General features: G+C 43.6%; 1 protein-coding gene and 1 long non-coding RNA gene across 5 annotated transcripts in view; one reads left to right on the top strand and one right to left on the bottom strand.

The window, feature by feature from the left end:
• Nucleotides 1-182: 182 nt before the first annotated feature.
• LOC106598460 (short coiled-coil protein B) lies at nucleotides 183-14729 on the bottom strand. 4 transcript variants are annotated; one of them, XM_045723097.1, is made up of 4 exons: nucleotides 14421-14729; nucleotides 6497-6568; nucleotides 6263-6340; nucleotides 183-2131 (listed from the first exon to the last, which is right to left on the bottom strand). In XM_045723097.1, exons 1-4 carry the CDS (start codon nucleotides 14488-14490, stop codon nucleotides 1989-1991), a joined length of 363 nt encoding a protein of 120 aa, XP_045579053.1. In that variant the 5' UTR covers nucleotides 14491-14729; the 3' UTR covers nucleotides 183-1988. The 4 variants fall into 4 exon arrangements, with proteins under 4 accessions (XP_045579053.1, XP_045579052.1, XP_045579054.1 ...); XM_045723096.1 differs by having other exon boundaries at nucleotides 6263-6343; nucleotides 14421-14728; XM_045723098.1 differs by lacking the exon at nucleotides 14421-14729 and adding an exon at nucleotides 7526-7655 and having other exon boundaries at nucleotides 6263-6343.
• Nucleotides 6932-20005, top strand: part of LOC106610477 (uncharacterized) — a 27276-nt gene continuing 14202 nt past the window's right edge. Inside the window, exon 1 of the long non-coding RNA XR_006770848.1 lies at nucleotides 6932-7215. This is a non-coding gene — a long non-coding RNA (uncharacterized lncRNA). The remainder of the gene's footprint in view (nucleotides 7216-20005) is intronic.

Below are 20005 nucleotides of genomic sequence, written 5' to 3'. Positions count from 1 at the left end.
AACAGCATTCTTGGCTTGCACTGGAACAAAGTCTACTCTGCTGTCTAGAGAACCTATAGAAACTAATCAAGATCTCTCACTAAGGATGCATCTCACTTGTCAAGAGGTCTTATATCCTTCTCTTGTCTCCTTCACTCTCCTTATTTCCATTGATAGTTTCACTCCCGACTCGTACAAAAGCATAACAAGTATTTTTTTTTATTAAAACAAAAGTGTTAAAAGGCAACATAGTCATAGAAGCTCTAAACTTCTACACACCAGGCAGTTAGTTCCATAGGATGTGTGTAGACATTATCAACATGCCTGAAGGAAAAACTAAGGTGGATGTCCCAAATGGCACTCTATGTAGGGAACAGTGGACGACTTTTGACCAGGGCCCTATAGGCCCACAGTAGTGCACTAATATAGGGAATAGAGTGCCATTTGGGACTAACAAGAGTCCGTGGAGCATACAATATAATACCATTTAACATATTACAAAATAAAAATACTATTTTATATTGAAATAAAATTAAATAACGTGATGCATTGAAGTGCAGTGGAATCATCTCAATATTCCCTAATCTATTCCTTTAGCACCTGGAACCAATAGAACCTCAAAACTCTGATCTCTGTACAACTGAGTGTTGTGATTCTTCCTGATTAATTAGGCATTTAACCATTTTATCCTCTATTCAAATAGAATTGAAACTGACCTAGCTATCTCCTAGCCAAAATCCCAATCACATCCCTGATAAAGGTTCTCATAGAATTTCTTGCTGTACCCTTACCTTATTTCTCTCTACTATAACCAGCCTCGGGCTTCCACAGTCCATTACCATCAGCAGCTCTGTGTTAATGCACTGACAGAACCTTCCGGAGTGTTCTACAGCCTGAGTGTTCTAATCAATACCACTCAAGGCTCTTAACTGTAAAAAGCAGAGCTCTCTTCTGTCCTCCCTGACTCTGTCCTCCCTCCACCATCATAGGTAAAGGAGGCCGTCTCACCCTGTAGTGTAGCTTGACCCTAGTCAAGGGTTGCATTCAAGATGGCATCATTTGTTATGTACAGCATAACACGTTTACTGTGCTTTTTCCTTTACCTACTGACTTCACACAGCACTCCATGGTGACGATATGAATTAGGAATCCCATTCCTAGTGGAATGAGTAGCATACCAGTAGTACTGCTTAAAAATACATCATACAGAATCATATTTCATAATGTTTGTGTTGATCAATAAGTGGTGGAAATTAACAATTAAAAAACATACTTAGTAACCTTTCGACCAATCAATCAGATGAGAGATAAGTCGATGGAATGTGTTAATATTATATTATTGAATGACATTGACATGTCATTCAATATGTTTGATTCAAATTTGGGGCCAGGAGTTTGGCCATATTCATATACAACAAGTCCAGTTTCCTTCCAGATCCAACCAGTATTAACCAGTCATCAAAATAAAAAAAGGTCTGATGTCAAAACTCATTACAGATGCAGTTGACATGACAACAAAACAGTATTCTAAAATAAGATGAATTCTAAAACCGTTAAATCATGTCTGGGGTTTGATGTTAGGAGGGTAAAAAGAGGTCAAACAACAATGTAAACTGGACTCTTAGGGTTGGGGGTGTGGTTGGAGTGTAGGGAGGATTTTGGGGTCTGGAATTAGAAGTTGCCCCTAACCACAGATCTAGGATCAGACTACCCTACATAGTACACTACTTTTAACCAGAGCTCATGACATCCTATTCCCTACATAGTGCACTACTTAGGAAATAATCTGCCATTTGGAACACGTCCATATCCGTCCCTAGAACTGTGGTTACAAACAGCATCTACCTCCTCTGCTGTCACTTGGGAGAGGAGATGTTGCAGGTAGCCTGAGTGCCAGTCTGTTTGTGCTATCATGCCTACGGTTTGTGTCATCCCAAACATGGAGATGGCACAAACAGATCTGCTACCAGGCTATTGTAGGGGGTCTCACTCCCCTTGGTCGTCATGGGTTACTTCCGTTTGCTCTTGTTGTCGGTGGTTTGGAACACGCTGGAGGCCGACATGAGGTTCTCGATGTACTGGCCTAGAACCTGGTTCTCCGACTTCAACTTCAGGTTCTCCTCTTTGACCGCATCCACACGTGCTGAAAGGTCTGGAATAACAGAGGTACGGAACTTAGAACTAGACAGACCACGTCCTGACAGGTCTGGAATAACAGAGGTACGGAACTTAGAACTAGACAGACCACGTCCTGACAGGTCTGGAATAACAGAGGTACGGAACTTAGAACTAGACAGACCACGTCCTGACAGGTCTGGAATAACAGAGGTACGGAACTTAGAACTAGACAGACCACGTCCTGACAGGTCTGGAATAACAGAGGTACGGAACTTAGAACTAGACAGACCACGTCCTGACAGGTCTGGAATAACAGAGGTACGGAACTTAGAACTAGACAGACCACGTCCTGACAGGTCTGGAATAACAGAGGTACGGAACTTAGAACTAGACAGACCACGTCCTGACAGGTCTGGAATAACAGAGGTACGGAACTTAGAACTAGACAGACCACGTCCTGACAGGTCTGGAATAACAGAGGTACGGAACTTAGAACTAGACAGACCACGTCCTGACAGGTCTGGAATAACAGAGGTACGGAACTTAGAACTAGACAGACCACGTCCTGACAGGTCTGGAATAACAGAGGTACGGAACTTAGAACTAGACAGACCACGTCCTGACAGGTCTGGAATAACAGAGGTACGGAACTTAGAACTAGACAGACCACGTCCTGACAGGTCTGGAATAACAGAGGTACGGAACTTAGAACTAGACAGACCACGTCCTGACAGGTCTGGAATAACAGAGGTACGGAACTTAGAACTAGACAGACCACGTCCTGACAGGTCTGGAATAACAGAGGTACGGAACTTAGAACTAGACAGACCACGTCCTGACAGGTCTGGAATAACAGAGGTACGGAACTTAGAACTAGACAGACCACGTCCTGACAGGTCTGGAATAACAGAGGTACGGAACTTAGAACTAGACAGACCACGTCCTGACAGGTCTGGAATAACAGAGGTACGGAACTTAGAACTAGACAGACCAGTGTTTCCCCTAGATAATTATTTTTAAGGCTGAGTTTGACAGGGGAGGCCACCCCGCCTAAGTAAGTAATGATAGATGAAACGCCGATACAGAAACAGAAGCCTCCTGATAGCTTATTCCACATCAATGCCAAATACTCCTCCCTCCCAGACTAGACTGAATGTTTTAGATTATTCCACATCAATGCCAAATACTCCTCCCTCCCAGACTAGACTGAATGTTTTAGTTTATTCCACATCAATGCCAAATACTCCTCCCTCCCAGACTAGACTGAATGTTTTAGATTATTCCACATCAATGCCAAATACTCCTCCCTCCCAGACTAGACTGAATGTTTTAGTTTATTCCACATCAATGCCAAATACTCCTCCCTCCCAGACTAGACTGAATGTTTTAGATTATTCCACATCAATGCCAAATACTCCTCCCTCCCAGACTAGACTGAATGTTTTAGTTTATTCCACATCAATGCCAAATACTCCTCCCTCCCAGACTAGACTGAATGTTTTAGTTTATTCCACATCAATGCCAAATACTCCTCCCTCCCAGGCTAGACTGAATGTTTAGCAGCACCAGACTGCTGTATTATGGTCGATTTAAACATCCCAAATGGAACCCTATTCCCTACACAGTGCACTACATTTGACCAGGGCCCATAGGGAATAGGGTGCCATTTTGGACAAAATCTTAAATCCATCCGAGTCAGGAAGGGAGTAGCTGTATTAGCCTCACAGAGAGGATGAGAGGGTGGCTCAGTCAGAGTAACACACTAAACTGTTGGAGATAGAGTGGACAGATACAATCAGAGACCCATTTAGGAGCTCCATTAACACAACTGGAGCGTCACTGATAACCTCACTGACAGAGAGGAGATACATGAACACACCTTCCACTGTAACAGAGAGAGGAGATACATGAACACACCTTCCACTGTAACAGAGAGAGGAGATACATGAACACACCTTCCACTGTAACAGAGAGAGGAGATACATGAACACACCTTCCACTGTAACAGAGAGAGGAGATACATGAACACACCTTCCACTGTAACAGAGAGAGGAGATACATGAACACACCTTCCACTAACAGAGAGAGGAGATACATGAACACACCTTCCACTGTAACAGAGAGAGGAGATACATGAACACACCTTCCACTGTAACAGAGAGAGGAGATACATGAACACACCTTCCACTGTAACAGAGAGAGGAGATACATGAACACACCTTCCACTGTGTAACAGAGAGAGGAGATACATGAACACACCTTCCACTGTAACAGAGAGAGGAGATACATGAACACACCTTCCACTGTAACAGAGAGAGGAGATACATGAACACACCTTCCACTGTAACAGAGAGAGGAGATACATGAACACACCTTCCACTGTAACAGAGAGAGAGGTGTGTAACAGATATGTGTGTAACAGAGAGGTGTGTTTCCTTCCAGTGTGTGTAACAGAGAGGTGTGTTTCCTTCCAGTGTGTGTAACAGAGAGGTGTGTTTCCTTCCAGTGTGTGTAACAGAGAGGTGTGTTTCCTTCCAGTGTGTGTAACAGAGAGGTGTGTTTCCTTCCAGTGTGTGTAACAGAGAGGTGTGTTTCCTTCCAGTGTGTGTTACAAAGATAGATGTTTCCTTCCAGTGTGTGTTACAGAGAGAGAGGTGTTTCCTTCCAGTGTGTGTTACAGAGAGAGATGTGTGTAACAGAGAGAGATGTGTGATTCAGAGAGAGATGTGTGTTACAGAGAGAGATGTGTGTTACAGAGAGAGATGTGTGTTACAGAGAGAGATGTGTGTTACAGAGAGAGATGTGTGTTACAGAGAGAGATGTGTGTAACAGAGAGAGATGTGTGTTACAGAGGTATGTGTTACAGAGAGAGATGTGTGTTACAGAGGTATGTGTTACAGAGAGAGATGTGTGTAAGAGAGAGATGTGTGATTCAGAGAGAGATGTGTGTAACAGAGAGAGATGTGTGTAACAGAGGTATGTGTTACAGAGGTATGTGTTACAGAGAGAGATGTGTGTTACAGAGAGAGATGTGTGTTACAGAGAGAGATGTGTGTTACAGAGAGAGATGTGTGTTACAGAGAGAGATGTGTGATTCAGAGAGAGAGGTGTGTTACAGAGAGAGATGTGTGTTACAGAGAGAGGTGTGTGTTACAGAGAGAGGTGTGTGTTACAGAGAGATGTGTGTTACAGAGAGAGATGTGTTACAGAGAGAGATGTGTGTTACAGAGAGAGGTGTGTTTCCTTCCAGTGTGTGTTACAGAGAGAGATGTGTGTAACAGAGAGAGATGTGTGTAACAGAGAGAGATGTGTGTTACAGAGAGAGATGTGTGTTACAGAGAGAGATGTGTGTTACAGAGAGAGATGTGTGTTACAGAGAGAGATGTGTGTTACAGAGAGAGATGTGTGTTACAGAGAGAGATGTGTGTTACAGAGAGAGATGTGTGTTATAGAGAGAGGTGTGTGTTACAGAGAGAGTTGTGTGTTACAGAGAGAGATGTGTGTTACAGAGAGAGATGTGTGTTAGAGAGAGATGTGTGTTACAGAGAGAGATGTGTGTTACAGAGGTATGTGTTACAGAGAGAGATGTGTGTTACAGAGGTATGTGTTACAGAGAGAGATGTGTGTAAGAGAGAGATGTGTGATTCAGAGAGAGATGTGTGTAACAGAGAGAGATGTGTGTTACAGAGGTATGTGTTACAGAGAGAGATGTGTGTTACAGAGAGAGATGTGTGTTACAGAGAGAGATGTGTGTTACAGAGAGAGATGTGAGTTACAGAGAGAGATGTGTGTTACAGAGAGAGATGTGTGTTACAGAGAGAGATGTGTGATTCAGAGAGAGAGGTGTGTTACAGAGAGAGATGTGTGTTACAGAGAGAGGTGTGTGTTACAGAGAGAGGTGTGTGTTACAGAGAGAGATGTGTGTTACAGAGAGAGATGTGTTACAGAGAGAGATGTGTGTTACAGAGGTGTGTGTTACAGAGAGAGGTGTGTGTTACAGAGAGAGGTGTGTGTTACAGAGAGAGGTGTGTGTTACAGAGAGAGATGTGTGTTACAGAGGTATGTGTTACAGAGAGAGGTGTGTGTTACAGAGAGAGATGTGTGTTACAGAGAGAGATGTGTGTTACAGAGAGAGATGTGTGTTACAGAGAGAGATGTGTGTTACCTTCCAGTGTGTGTTGTAGCTCCAGCACCTGGTTGATGAGCCTCGTCTTCTCCTCCATCTCTACCTGGTTCTCCATGTCTCCTGACAAACACAACAAACTATATTACTGGACACACACACTATATTACACACAAACACACAGTATATTATTGAACACACACATGTAAACAATCAGACAGCATCAGACAGACTGACAGACACAACCAGAGGATGTGTTGTTGTTCATGGCATTACCATCCATGTCACAGTTCATGGTGAAGTCCTCCTTGTCCTGTTTGGTATGCAGGACTGCAGTTCCTCTGTCCACTGTACGTAGACACACACACATATCAAGGTGAGCAAAAAATATAGTTAGCTACAATCATATGATTTTTGTTAAATAAAAATGTAGAACTAGGTAAGTCAATTAAGAACAAATTATTATTTACAATGATGGCCTACCCCAGCCAAACCCTAAGCAGGATGACACTGGGCCAATTGTGCGCCGACCATAAGACTCCCAATCACGGCCGGTGGTGATACAGCCTGGAAACGAACCAGGGTCTGTAGTGACGCCTCTAGCACTGAAATGCAGTGCCTTAGACCACTGCGCCACAAGGGTCCAAAACAACGTAACATGTGCGGGAAATGGCATTGCAGGAGCACTGCCATCTCATTCAAAGTGACCTCATCTGTCTCGATCTAAAAAACGGTTAGTCTCCAACTAACGGTCCCCAGTTAACTCCTCGACCTGTCTAACGGACTATTCATTCAAATAACGCGGATAAAGGTAGCACACTAGATAAGTGAACAACAGTACTGTACGTTAGCTGGCTACCATCATCCAAATACCCAAACAAGAAGACAGAGGAAGCCATAACAGGCCAAGATGACAAGTGATGCTAGCTGGCTCTCTAGCTAACGTTACGGTAGCTAAACAACAACACACCCATGACCAGGCAGCTAGCTAGCTGGTAAGTTAGCATAGCGGCAAGCTAATGTTAGCCACCTAGCTGTTTCATACGATATGCTAACATTTTACAGAGAAGCAAGAACACCGAGAAGAAAACGACTACTGTAGCTAACTACCGGCTGTCAAATTAATAACCGCGATATTATGTTAGCTTATGTACATTGCTAACTCGTAGTTAATCAGAATGCTTGTTACAGTACAGTAGCAAGTTAAACAGCTAAAATCTCAGAAATCTGTCAAATCCGTACATCTCAACAACTACAAGCCTAGCCACGTAGTGTCGTTATATTTCTGAAATGTCAGTCACTTACCCTTCGATATAATAACAATATTGTGTGGATAACGTTATTAGCTGCTAGACGACACTGCGGATTTCCATGTATGACAGTCTGCGACGGGACGTCCTCACACACGTTCACATTAGCTGGGTGTAGGGGTCGGCGCGGCCGATAGGGGGAGCCAGCGGCGCGGCCGATAGGGGGAGCCAGCGACGCGGCCGATAGGGGGAGCCAGCGGCGCGGCCGATAGGGGGAGCCAGCGGCGCGGCCGATAGGGGGAGCCAGCGGCGCGGCCGATAGGGGGAGCCAGCGGCGCGGCCGATAGGGGGAGCCAGCGACGCGGCCGATAGGGGGAGCCAGCGGCGCGGCCGATAGGGGGAGCCAGCGACGCGGCCGATAGGGGGAGCCAGCGCAATGCACACAGCCACAGGTGGTGTCAAAATAATGACGACATTTATTGGGCCCCTAACAATATGCTTGTATGACCTCATTCCCTCCTCTTGTCTACTTGCTCCTTCCACTAGATGTAGACTAGTAGTCTGATGAAGGGAAAACGTGAAGGACATTTGATATCTGATAGGTGTGGCAGCACTGTGTGCGTCTGTATGTGTGCTTTGATTGTGCAGGTTGTATCTGTTTGGGTGCACATGCATGCGTGAGTATTCCATTTAATTTGTATTCTGTTCTTCACTATAGTACAGCACTGCAGCTCTGACAGTCTCTCGGTCACTCCCTTAGTGGTGAACTACACAGGCTAGCGGTGCAGCAGCAGTTGGCAAGGCTAGACCAGCTGTAACACACACACACACACTATACCCACCATATCACAGCTACCAGGATCAGTGTGCTTGGTTACTCTCTGCTCTGTGCTCCACTTTGAAGGGTTTATATGTCTCCTTCTGTCTGCAGCTAAGACTAACCCAGGTGAGGCTGTTGCTTGGCCAACCCTACCCAGTCTGTACCTCCAGTCCTAGGGTTCTGTAGCTTATTCAATGTTCTGTAGCTTATGGTACCTCTATGTTCTGTAGGTTATAGTACCTCTATGTTCTGTAGGTTATGGTACCTCACTGTTCTGTAGGTTATGGTACCTCACTGTTCTGTAGGTTATGGTACCTCAGTGTTCTGTAGGTTATAGTACCTCTATGTTCTGTAGGTTATGGTACCTCTATGTTCTGTAGGTTATAGTACCTCTATGTTCTGTAGGTTATGGTACCTCTATGTTCTGTAGGTTATAGTGATTCTATGTTCTGTAGGTTATAGTACCTCTATGTTCTGTAGGTTATAGTACCTCTATGTTCTGTCGGTTATGGTACCTCAGTGTTCTGTAGGTTATGGTACCTCTATGTTCTGTAGGTTATAGTACCTCTATGTTCTGTAGGTTATGGTACCTCTATGTTCTGTAGGTTATAGTACCTCTATGTTCTGTAGGTTATAGTACCTCTATGTTCTGTAGGTTATAGTACCTCTATGTTCTGTAGGTTATAGTACCTCTATGTTCTGTAGGTTATAGTACCTCTATGTTCTGTAGGTTATAGTACCTCTATGTTCTGTAGGTTATAGTACCTCTATGTTCTGTAGGTTATGGTACCTCTATGTTCTGTAGGTTATAGTACCTCTATGTTCTGTAGGTTATAGTACCTCTATGTTCTGTAGGTTATAGTACCTCTATGTTCTGTAGGTTATAGTACCTCTATGTTCTGTAGGTTATAGTACCTCAGTGTTCTGTAGGTTATAGTACCTCTATGTTCTGTAGGTTATAGTACCTCTATGTTCTGTAGGTTATAGTACCTCTATGTTCTGTAGGTTATAGTACCTCTATGTTCTGTAGGTTATAGTACCTCTATGTTCTGTAGGTTATAGTACCTCTATGTTCTGTAGGTTATAGTACCTCTATGTTCTGTAGGTTATAGTACCTCTATGTTCTGTAGGTTATAGTACCTCTATGTTCTGTAGGTTATGGTACCTCTATGTTCTGTAGGTTATAGTACCTCTATGTTCTGTAGGTTATAGTACCTCTATGTTCTGTAGGTTATAGTACCTCTATGTTCTGTAGGTTATAGTACCTCTATGTTCTGTAGGTTATAGTACCTCTATGTTCTGTAGGTTATGGTACCTCTATGTTCTGTAGGTTATAGTACCTCTATGTTCTGTAGGTTATGGTACCTCAGTGTTCTGTAGGTTATGGTACCTCTATGTTCTGTAGGTTATGGTACCTCTATGTTCTGTAGGTTATGGTACCTCTATGTTCTGTAGGTTATAGTACCTCTATGTTTTATAGGTTATGGTACCTCTATGTTCTGTAGGTTATAGTACCTCTATGTTCTGTAGGTTATAGTACCTCTATGTTCTGTAGGTTATAGTACCTCAGTGTTCTGTAGGTTATAGTACCTCAGTGTTCTGTAGGTTATAGTACCTCTATGTTCTGTAGGTTATAGTACCTCAGTGTTCTGTAGGTTATAGTACCTCTATGTTCTGTAGGTTATAGTACCTCTATGTTCTGTAGGTTATAGTACCTCTATGTTCTGTAGGTTATAGTACCTCTATGTTCTGTAGGTTATAGTACCTCTATGTTCTGTAGGTTATAGTACCTCTATGTTCTGTAGGTTATAGTACCTCTATGTTCTGTAGGTTATGGTACCTCAGTGTTCTGTAGGTTATGGTACCTCTATGTTCTGTAGGTTATAGTACCTCTATGTTCTGTAGGTTATAGTACCTCAGTGTTCTGTAGGTTATAGTACCTCTATGTTCTGTAGGTTATAGTACCTCTATGTTCTGTAGGTTATAGTACCTCTATGTTCTGTAGGTTATATACTGCTCAAAAAAATAAAGGGAACACTTAAACAACACAATGTAACTCCAAGTCAATCACACTTCTGTGAAATCAAACTGTCCACTTAGGAAGCAACACTGATTGACAATACATTTCACATGCTGTTGTGCAAATGGAATAGACAACAGGTGGAAATTATAGGCAATTATCAAGACACCCCTAATAAAGGAGTGGTTCTGCAGGTGGTAACCACAGACCACTTCTCAGTTCCTATGCTTCCTGGCTGATGTTTTGGTCACTTTTGAATGCTGGCGGTGCTTTCACTCTAGTGGTAGCATGAGACGGAGTCTACAACCCACACAAGTGGCTCAGGTAGTGCAGCTCATCCAGGATGGCACATCAATGCAAGCTGTGGCAAGAAGGTTTGCTGTGTCTGTCAGCGTAGTGTCCAGAGCATGGAGGCGCTACCAGGAGACAGGCCAGTACATCAGGAGATGTGGAGGAGGCCGTAGGAGGGCAACAACCCAGCAGCAGGACCGCTACCTCCGCCTTTGTGCAAGGAGGAGCAGGAGGAGCACTGCCAGAGCCCTGCAAAATGACCTCCAGCAGGCCACAAATGTGCATGTGTCTGCTCAAATGGTCAGAAACAGACTCCATGAGGGTGATATGAGGGCCCGACATCCACAGGTGGGGGTTGTGCTTACAGCCCAACACCGTGCAGGACGTTTGGCATTTGCCAGAGAACACCAAGATTGGCAAATTCGCCACTGGCACCCTGTGCTCTTCACAGATGAAAGCAGGTTCACACTGAGCACATGTGACAGTCTGGAGACGCCGTGGAGAACGTTCTGCTGCCTGCAACATCCTCCAGCATGACCGGTTTGGCGGTGGGTCAGTCATGGTGTGGGGTGGCATTTCTTTGGGGGGCCGCACAGCCCTCCATGTGCTCGCCAGAGGTAGCCTGACTGCCATTAGGTACCGAGATGAGATCCTCAGACCCCTTGTGAGACCATATGCTGGTGCGGTTGGCCCTGGGTTCCTCCTAATGCAAGACAATGCTAGACCTCATGTGGCTGGAGTGTGTCAGCAGTTCCTGCAAGAGGAAGGCATTGATGCTATGGACTGGCCCGCCCGTTCCCCAGACCTGAATCCAATTGAGCACATTTGACATCATGTCTCGCTCCATCCACCAACGCCACTTTGCACCACAGACTGTCCAGGAGTTGGCGGATGCTTTAGTCCAGGTCTGGGAGGAGATCCCTCAGGAGACAAAACGCCACCTCATCAGGAGCATGCCCAGGCGTTGTAGGGAGGTCATACAGGTACGTGGAGGCCACACACACTACTGAGCCTCATTTTGACTTGTTTTAAGGACATTACATCAAAGTTGGATCAGCCTGTAGTGTGGTTTTCCACTTTAATTTTGAATGTGACTCCAAATCCAGACCTCCATGGGTTGATAAATTGGATTTCCATTGATTATTTTTGTGTGATTTTGTTGTCAGCACATTCAATTATGTAAAGATAAAATTATTTAATAAGATTATTTCATTCATTCAGATCTAGGATGTGTTATTTTAGTGTTCCCTTTATTTTTTTGAGCAGTGTAGTACCTCTATGTTCTGTAGGTTATAGTACCTCTATGTTCTGTAGGTTATGGTACCTCTATGTTCTGTAGGTTATAGTACCTCTATGTTCTGTAGGTTATAGTACCTCTATGTTCTGTAGGTTATGGTACCTCTATGTTCTGTAGGTTATAGTACCTCTATGTTCTGTAGGTTATAGTACCTCTATGTTCTGTAGGTTATAGTACCTCTATGTTCTGTAGGTTATAGTACCTCTATGTTCTGTAGGTTATAGTACCTCTATGTTCTGTAGGTTATAGTACCTCTATGTTCTGTAGGTTATAGTACCTCTATGTTCTGTAGGTTATAGTACCTCTATGTTCTGTAGGTTATAGTACCTCTATGTTCTGTAGGTTATAGTACCTCTATGTTCTGTAGGTTATAGTACCTCTATGTTCTGTAGGTTATAGTACCTCTATGTTCTGTAGGTTATAGTACCTCTATGTTCTGTAGGTTATGGTACCTCAGTGTTCTGTAGGTTATAGTACCTCTATGTTCTGTAGGTTATGGTACCTCTATGTTCTGTAGGTTATGGTACCTCTATGTTCTGTAGGTTATAGTACCTCTATGTTCTGTAGGTTATAGTACCTCTATGTTCTGTAGGTTATAGTACCTCACTGTTCTGTAGGTTATGGTACCTCTATGTTCTGTAGGTTATAGTACCTCTATGTTCTGTAGGTTATAGTACCTCTATGTTCTGTAGGTTATAGTACCTCTATGTTCTGTAGGTTATAGTACCTCTATGTTCTGTAGGTTATAGTACCTCTATGTTCTGTAGGTTATGGTACCTCTATGTTCTGTAGGTTATAGTGTTTCTATGTTCTGTAGCTTATGGTACCTCAGTGTTCTGTAGGTTATAGTACCTCTATGTTCTGTAGGTTATAGTACCTCTATGTTCTGTAGGTTATAGTACCTCTATGTTCTGTAGGTTATAGTACCTCTATGTTCTGTAGGTTATGGTACCTCTATGTTCTGTAGGTTATAGTGTTTCTATGTTCTGTAGCTTATGGTACCTCAGTGTTCTGTAGGTTATAGTACCTCTATGTTCTGTAGGTTATAGTACCTCTATGTTCTGTAGGTTATAGTACCTCTATGTTCTGTAGGTTATAGTACCTCTATGTTCTGTAGGTTATAGTACCTCTATGTTCTGTAGGTTATAGTACCTCTATGTTCTGTAGCTTATGGTACCTCTATGTTCTGTAGGTTATAGTACCTCTATGTTCTGTAGGTTATAGTACCTCTATGTTCTGTAGGTTATAGTACCTCTATGTTCTGTAGGTTATAGTACCTCACTGTTCTGTAGGTTATGGTACCTCTATGTTCTGTAGGTTATAGTACCTCTATGTTCTGTAGGTTATAGTACCTCTATGTTCTGTAGGTTATAGTACCTCAGTGTTCTGTAGGTTATAGTACCTCTATGTTCTGTAGGTTATAGTACCTCAGTGTTCTGTAGGTTATAGTACCTCTATGTTCTGTAGGTTATAGTACCTCTATGTTCTGTAGGTTATGGTACCTCTATGTTCTGTAGGTTATAGTACCTCTATGTTCTGTAGGTTATGGTACCTCTATGTTCTGTAGGTTATAGTACCTCAGTGTTCTGTAGGTTATGGTACCTCTATGTTCTGTAGGTTATAGTACCTCAGTGTTCTGTAGGTTATAGTGTTTCTATGTTCTGTAGGTTATAGTACCTCTATGTTCTGTAGGTTATAGTACCTCTATGTTCTGTAGGTTATGGTACCTCTATGTTCTGTAGGTTATAGTACCTCTATGTTCTGTAGGTTATGGTACCTCAGTGTTCTGTAGGTTATAGTGTTTCTATGTTCTGTAGGTTATAGTACCTCAGTGTTCTGTAGGTTATAGTACCTCAGTGTTCTGTAGGTTATGGTACCTCTATGTTCTGTAGGTTATAGTACCTCTATGTTCTGTAGGTTATGGTACCTCAGTGTTCTGTAGGTTATAGTACCTCTATGTTCTGTAGGTTATAGTACCTCTATGTTCTGTAGGTTATAGTACCTCTATGTTCTGTAGGTTAGACCCAGATTGTATGTGACTCTGAATTTATATGGAATGCAGGTAGTTCCTTGTCTGATTGTTCAGAATAATTATCTACAGGACTCAACAGAGTAAAAGGTGTTACACCTCGCTCTGTCTCTCTGGGGGAATGTGGCTTTACTGTGTGTGTGTGTGTGTGTGTGTGTGTGTGTGTGTGTGTGTGTGTGTGTGTGTGTGTGTGTGTGTGTGTGTGTGTGTGTGTGTGTGTGTGTGTGTGTGTGTGTGTGTTTTATAGTTGACCTGAATACAAATAGAAAGTCCACCCACAACCACACCTGAATCCTGCCTCACAAGAAAAATCTCACCTCTGTTCTGCTTAAAAAGTACTTAACATCTGTGTTTGTGTGTGTGTGTGGTTTCCTGGAAACAAGGGTGGCTTAACTTAGCCCTTTGGCTCAACGTACCCCACTCTCTCCTATAGGTGTGTGTAGGTGAATGGACAGAGCTACTAGCTTTGCAATTAAAGGGGAGTTTGTCTTACCTGTAGGTCTGTCATCAGCTAGGGAGATGTTAGTGAAACTCCCATCCTCTTCTTCCAGCTCTGCTTCCATGACCGGACTGGAGTTTTCCCTGAGTCACCCTTTTAGTTTATTTTTCTCTCTGGACTCTGGTCTCTAGCCTAAACATTCTATTCTCCCTGTCTGCCTGTTTTTCCCTACCTCACTCCTGCTTTCTTTCTCTCCTTATCGTTTGACTCTTTTCTCACAGTCCCTCTTTTTATACATTTGTTTTCTCAACCTGCTCTCTTTGTCTGTGTCACTCCCTTGCCTCTCCTTAACCCCCCCCCCCCTCTCTCTCTCTCTCTCTCTCTCTCTTTCTTTCAGCGCCCCGCCCTCTAGGACACCTGTTCCCGTCAGGCGGCTTGCTCCCTCTCCTTCTGAATTATTTATGTTGTCACGGTTACCTGCCCAGAAAACCTTGGTTACTGGACAGGCGGCAGGTGACACTAGTTTTGTCCTGGGAAGCAGTTGCTGATTGGCTCATAAAGGTTTCAAAGTTCAGGGAGAGTTATTTGTTGGTTGAAAAGAAACACAAAACACTCAAGTGCCATAAACACACACACACAGTCTTGTAGAGTTAACCTTGTGGGGACACACAATTAAATCCCATTCAAAATCCTATTTTCCCTAAATAGCATTTGACCTCGTGGGGACTAACAAAATGTCTCCAGTTGATCAAATGCTTGTTTACTATTTTTGTGGGGACTTCTGGTCTCCACAATAATAGTTAAACATGTCCACACACACACACACACACACACACACACACACACACACACACACACACACACACACACACACACACACACACACCTTTCCCCATACTCACTTGGTCACACATTAACTAGAGAAGGGCACTAAGTACAGAGAGGTAAAGAGCCAGCAAACAGCTGCAACCTCTTTCTCCACTCCTCTCTCCCTCTCTCTCTCTCTCTCTCTCTCTCTTTCTTTCTCTCTCTCTCCCTTGCTCTCTTTCTCTCTCTCTCTCAATTCAATTTCAATTCAATTTAAGGGGCTTTATTGGCATGAGAAACATGTGTTAACATTGCCAAAGCAAGTGAAGTAGATAATAAACAAAAGTGAAATAAACAATAAAAATGAACAGTAACATTACACTCACAGACGTTCCAGGAAAAAGGAAACCGCACACTGCTCTTGAGAGTATCACTGATCTTTAATAAGCTTTACGTATTTGCCTCATGGCTTTTGTGTTGATTTTTTTTTTTAGCACCCTTTTGTAGACCTAGCCCCACCCACATCCGTTCCACCATGGAAATGGGTTGGAGGTGAAGGAAAAACAAATAAGTGCTACCAAATATAACAATATGCATTTCATAAATATTCAAATAAAGTGTGTAAAACCACAATGAGGACATAACCTGCTCGGTAGGTCTTTCATTCATCATTGGGTACATCGTACGAAAAACATCAGAGTAATCTGAAATAGGGGCATAATTCATGTTCAAATTCACAACAACATACATAGGCATTTCATCATTAAGACCTTTAGGAAATAATGTCTGGAGGTTGAAAATCCCAAAACATTCTCTTTTACTCAGAGTATTATTAGTATCACCTCCCCTGTCTGATATCTTGACTTTCTCTACGCCACAAAATCTAAGGTAGAAATGTCATGCTTTTGGTCATTAAAATGTACTGCGACTGGATAATCCCTGTCGTTTCTCCTGATTTAACTTTTATGTTCACTGATTTTGAGAGAACGAGAGGTTTAGCCTACATAGCACAGCCCACACGGACATTTAATAATGTAAATAACATGGGTGGTGGAACACGTAATGTCATTTATTCAGAACCGTTTTCCTGTATGTGGGTGGCAGACATATTCACACTTCATCATGTTGTTGCACTGTGAGCATCCTCTACATTTATAGCTACCATTTGGTAGAGGGCGTAAAAGAGCCTGGCTGATTTTCTTTTGTAGCTGGCAGTGGGCATGGACCAATTTATCGCGACCTCTCCTATACACAATAAGTGGTGGATTTTTAAATTCAGCCGGCAAAGCTGGGTCCGATGATAAAATATGCCAGTGTTTCTTTACCGCATCTCCCACTTTTCGCGAGTTCAAAGTATATGTGGTTGTGAACATTACGGCGTGTTCTTTAGCGGGTCTTTTTGTAACAGTTCATCTCGTGTTTTTCCCAATGCCAAATGAAGAGCTTCATCCACACATTGTGGCGAATAGCCTCTTAGAAACCTAGTGCGCATCTCCGCTGCTTTTTCTAGATAATCCTCTGTGGAGTGGCATATACAGCGCAGTCTGAAAAACTGGCTTCTAGGAAGTCCTCTTTTTAATGGCTCAGGGTGGAAGCTGTCCCCCTGTGATAGAGTATTTCTGTCCGTTTCTTTTCTATACAGAGTTGTAAACAGGGTTCCGTTTGATTTCTCAATCCACATATCAAGGTAATGACCACGTTTAGTGTCACATTCAATAGTGAATTTGAGATTGGGGTCAATGTCATTGAGTAGTGCCATAAAATCTGACTGCTTTTTCCCCGTTCCTTCCCATATGCAAACATATATCGATACCACGTCAGGACTTTAATCAAAAATGTATTTTCGTTTTCATTATTAACAAAACGTTCTTCAAAAAGACCCACATAAAGGTTAGCATAGCTCGGAGCGAATGTGGAGCCCATCGATGTTCCATTCGTTTGGAGGTAGTATTCATCATCAAACCTGAAATAGTTATACTTCAAAACATATTCTGCCAGCTCTAAAATTAAGTTTGTTGGTGGATATTCATTAGTGTCTCTGTCTCCCAAATAGTGAGCTAGTGCTCCAGATTAGAGCATATTTCCCTTTGGAACACCTGTGTGGGATCAACACTCCGTTTTCTATAGAAACGTTCATTACTGAGTTCTCTCTGAATTTATTCTTTATAGTTTTCATAGTCTAAAACAACCACAGCACCCCCTTGTCTGCAGGTTTAATAACCAAAGATGAATCTTTCATTCATTCATTAAGTGCCTTTTCTTCTGTTCTAGTGAGATTCTTCTGAATGTGGTTTGTTTGTCTCGTATACACTGACATGGCTTCTTGTTCGACTAACCTACAATAGGTATTAATCGATGAGTTGTTAACCATGGGACAGAATTTGCTTTTGGGCTTAAAATGGGTACCAGTTCTTTGATTTGTTTCTAGGCTAGAAACAGTGTTTTGTGAAAACACACGCTTAAGTTTAATCTTGCGAAAGAATTTAAACAGATCTACTTTCGTGTCGAATGATTTATCTGTACATGTAGGTACAAAAGAGAGGCCCTTGGATAAGACTGAGACTTGCGCGTCAGTAAGGTCTTTTTTGGAGAGGTTAATTACCGCGTCCTGCTGTAGCTCCGTGTCCACGGCCTGTGTTCCTGATCTCCTCTTTGACCGCTTGCTTCTCCTACATCTTTTATTTTCTTTCGTGGGGCCTTGTGTTGCTTCCGGGCAACAACAAAAAACGACAGTGTGCGATGGTAGCTGGAGTCGCTGTCTGTAGGGAATTCGCTGTCAGTGGATGCCTCTGTGTCCACGTTTCCATGTCCTCCCGCTTCTGCGTATCTGCGTCCCCCGATCAGTAGTGCGTCTCTACGTCGGCCTCTCCGTGCTCCTGTCCTTGGGCCTTCCCATGCGTACACCTGGTTGAGCTGGTAGTCCTCTGTGTCTCGCTGATATTCTATATAAGTCTCTAAATTTCCCAATGGACTGGTTGATCGTGTCGTCTATGGCTGTGAAATTAGGGCCTAGAATCTCGTCCATTACAACCTCATGTTCGCTAATCTTAACTTAAACATATTTTACTTACATTTACATTTAAGTCATTTAGCAGACGCTCTTATCCAGAGCGACTTACAAATTGGTGCATTCACCTTATGATATCCAGTGGAACAACCACTTTACAATAGTGCATCTAAATCTTTTAAGGGGGGGGGTTAGAAGGATTACTTTATCCTATCCTAGGTATTCCTTAAAGAGGTGGGGTTTCAGGTGTCTCCGGAAGGTGGTGATTGACTCCGCTGTCCTGGCGTCGTGAGGGAGCTTGTTCCACCATTGGGGTGCCTGAGCAGCGAACAGTTTTGACTGGGCTGAGTGGGAACTGTGCTTCCTCAGAGGTAGGGGGCCAGCAGGCCAGAGGTGGATGAACGCAGTGCCCTTGTTTGGGTGTAGGGCCTGATCAGAGCCTGAAGGTACGGAGGTGCCGTTCCCTTCACAGCTCCGTAGGCAATCACCATGGTCTTGTAGCGGATGCGAGCTTCAACTGGAAGCCAGTGGAGAGAGCGGAGGAGCGGGGTGACGTGAGAGAACTTGGGAAGGTTGAACACCAGACGGGCTGCGGCGTTCTGGATGAGTTGTAGGGGTTTAATGGCACAGGCAGGGAGCCCAGCCAACAGCGAGTTGCAGTAATCCAGACGGGAGATGACAAGTGCCTGGATTAGGACCTGCGCCGCTTCCTGTGTGAGGCAGGGTCTTACTCTGCGAATGTTGTAGAGCATGAACCTACATGATCGGGTCACCGCCTTGATGTTAGTGGAGAACGACAGGGTGTTGTCCAGGATCACGCCAAGGTTCTTAGCACTCTGGGAGGAGGACACAAGGGAGTTGTCAACCGTGATGGCGAGATCATGGAACGGGCAGTCCTTCCCCGGGAGGAAGAGCAGCGCCGTCTTGCCGAGGTTCAGCTTGAGCTGGTGATCCGTCATCCACACTGATATGTCTGACAGACATGCAGAGATGCGATTCGCCGCCTGGTTATCAGAAGGGGGAAAGGAGAAGATTAATTGTGTGTCGTCTGCATAGCAATGATAGGAGAGACCATGTGAGGATATGACAGAGCCAAGTGACTTGGTGTATAGCGAGAATAGGAGAGGGCCTAGAACAGAGCCCTGGGGGACACCAGTGGTGAGAGCGCATGGTACGGAGACAGATTCTCGCCACGCCACCTGGTAGGAGCGACCTGTCAGGTAGGACGCAATCCAAGCGTGGGCCGTGCCGGAGATGCCCAACTCGGAGAGGGTGGAGACTACTTCCTTCGACACATGTTCAATGATTAATAACATTAAATCTAAAGAACATTAGAAGTTACGGCCTTTCTCAATAGCAACGCTATGCTCACTGAGTCTGTAAAAAGTCAACGTTTTCCTTAATTTTGGGTCAGTACCAGTGGTCAGCTATTCTGCAACTGTGTACTCTCTGTTTAGGGCCAAATAGCATTCTAGTTTGCTCAGATGTTTGGTAAATTCTTTTCAATGTGTCAATGTGTCAAGAAATTATATTTTTGTTTTCTCATGATTTGGTTGGGTCTAATTGTGTTGCTGTCCTGGAGCCCTGTGGGGTGTGTTTGTGAACAGAGCCCCATGACCAGCTTGCTTAGGGGGCTCTTCTTGATGTGATTGGCCTGACTGGCCTGATTGGCCTGACTGAAACATGGCTTAAGCCTGATGAATTTACTGTGTTAAATGAGGCCTCACCCCCTGGTTACACTAGTGACCATACCCCCCGTGCATCCGGCAAAGGCGGAGGTGTTGCTAACATTTACGATAGCAAATTTCAATTTACAAAAAAAAAA

Source organism: Salmo salar, chromosome ssa08, assembly GCF_905237065.1.
Source record: "Salmo salar chromosome ssa08, Ssal_v3.1, whole genome shotgun sequence".
Classification (NCBI taxonomy): Eukaryota; Metazoa; Chordata; class Actinopteri; order Salmoniformes; family Salmonidae; genus Salmo; species Salmo salar.
The sequence above is the reverse complement of the archived record's forward strand: the minus strand, read 5'-3'. Positions and strand labels throughout refer to the sequence as shown.

What these genes read in the sequence shown, in the direction of transcription:
- LOC106598460 (XM_045723096.1), bottom strand. Translation starts at nt 14,490, where the DNA reads ATGGAAGCAGAGCTGGAAGAAGAGGATGGGAGTTTCACTAACATCTCC. An exon ending in AGCTGATGACAGACCTACAG is followed by an intron (nt 6,569 to 14,420) that starts GTAAGACAAACT and finishes GTCTACGTACAG; the next exon opens with TGGACAGAGGAACTGCAGTC. An exon ending in GCTACAACACACACTGGAAG is followed by an intron (nt 2,132 to 6,262) that starts GTAACACACATC and finishes CTGTTATTCCAG; the next exon opens with ACCTTTCAGCACGTGTGGAT.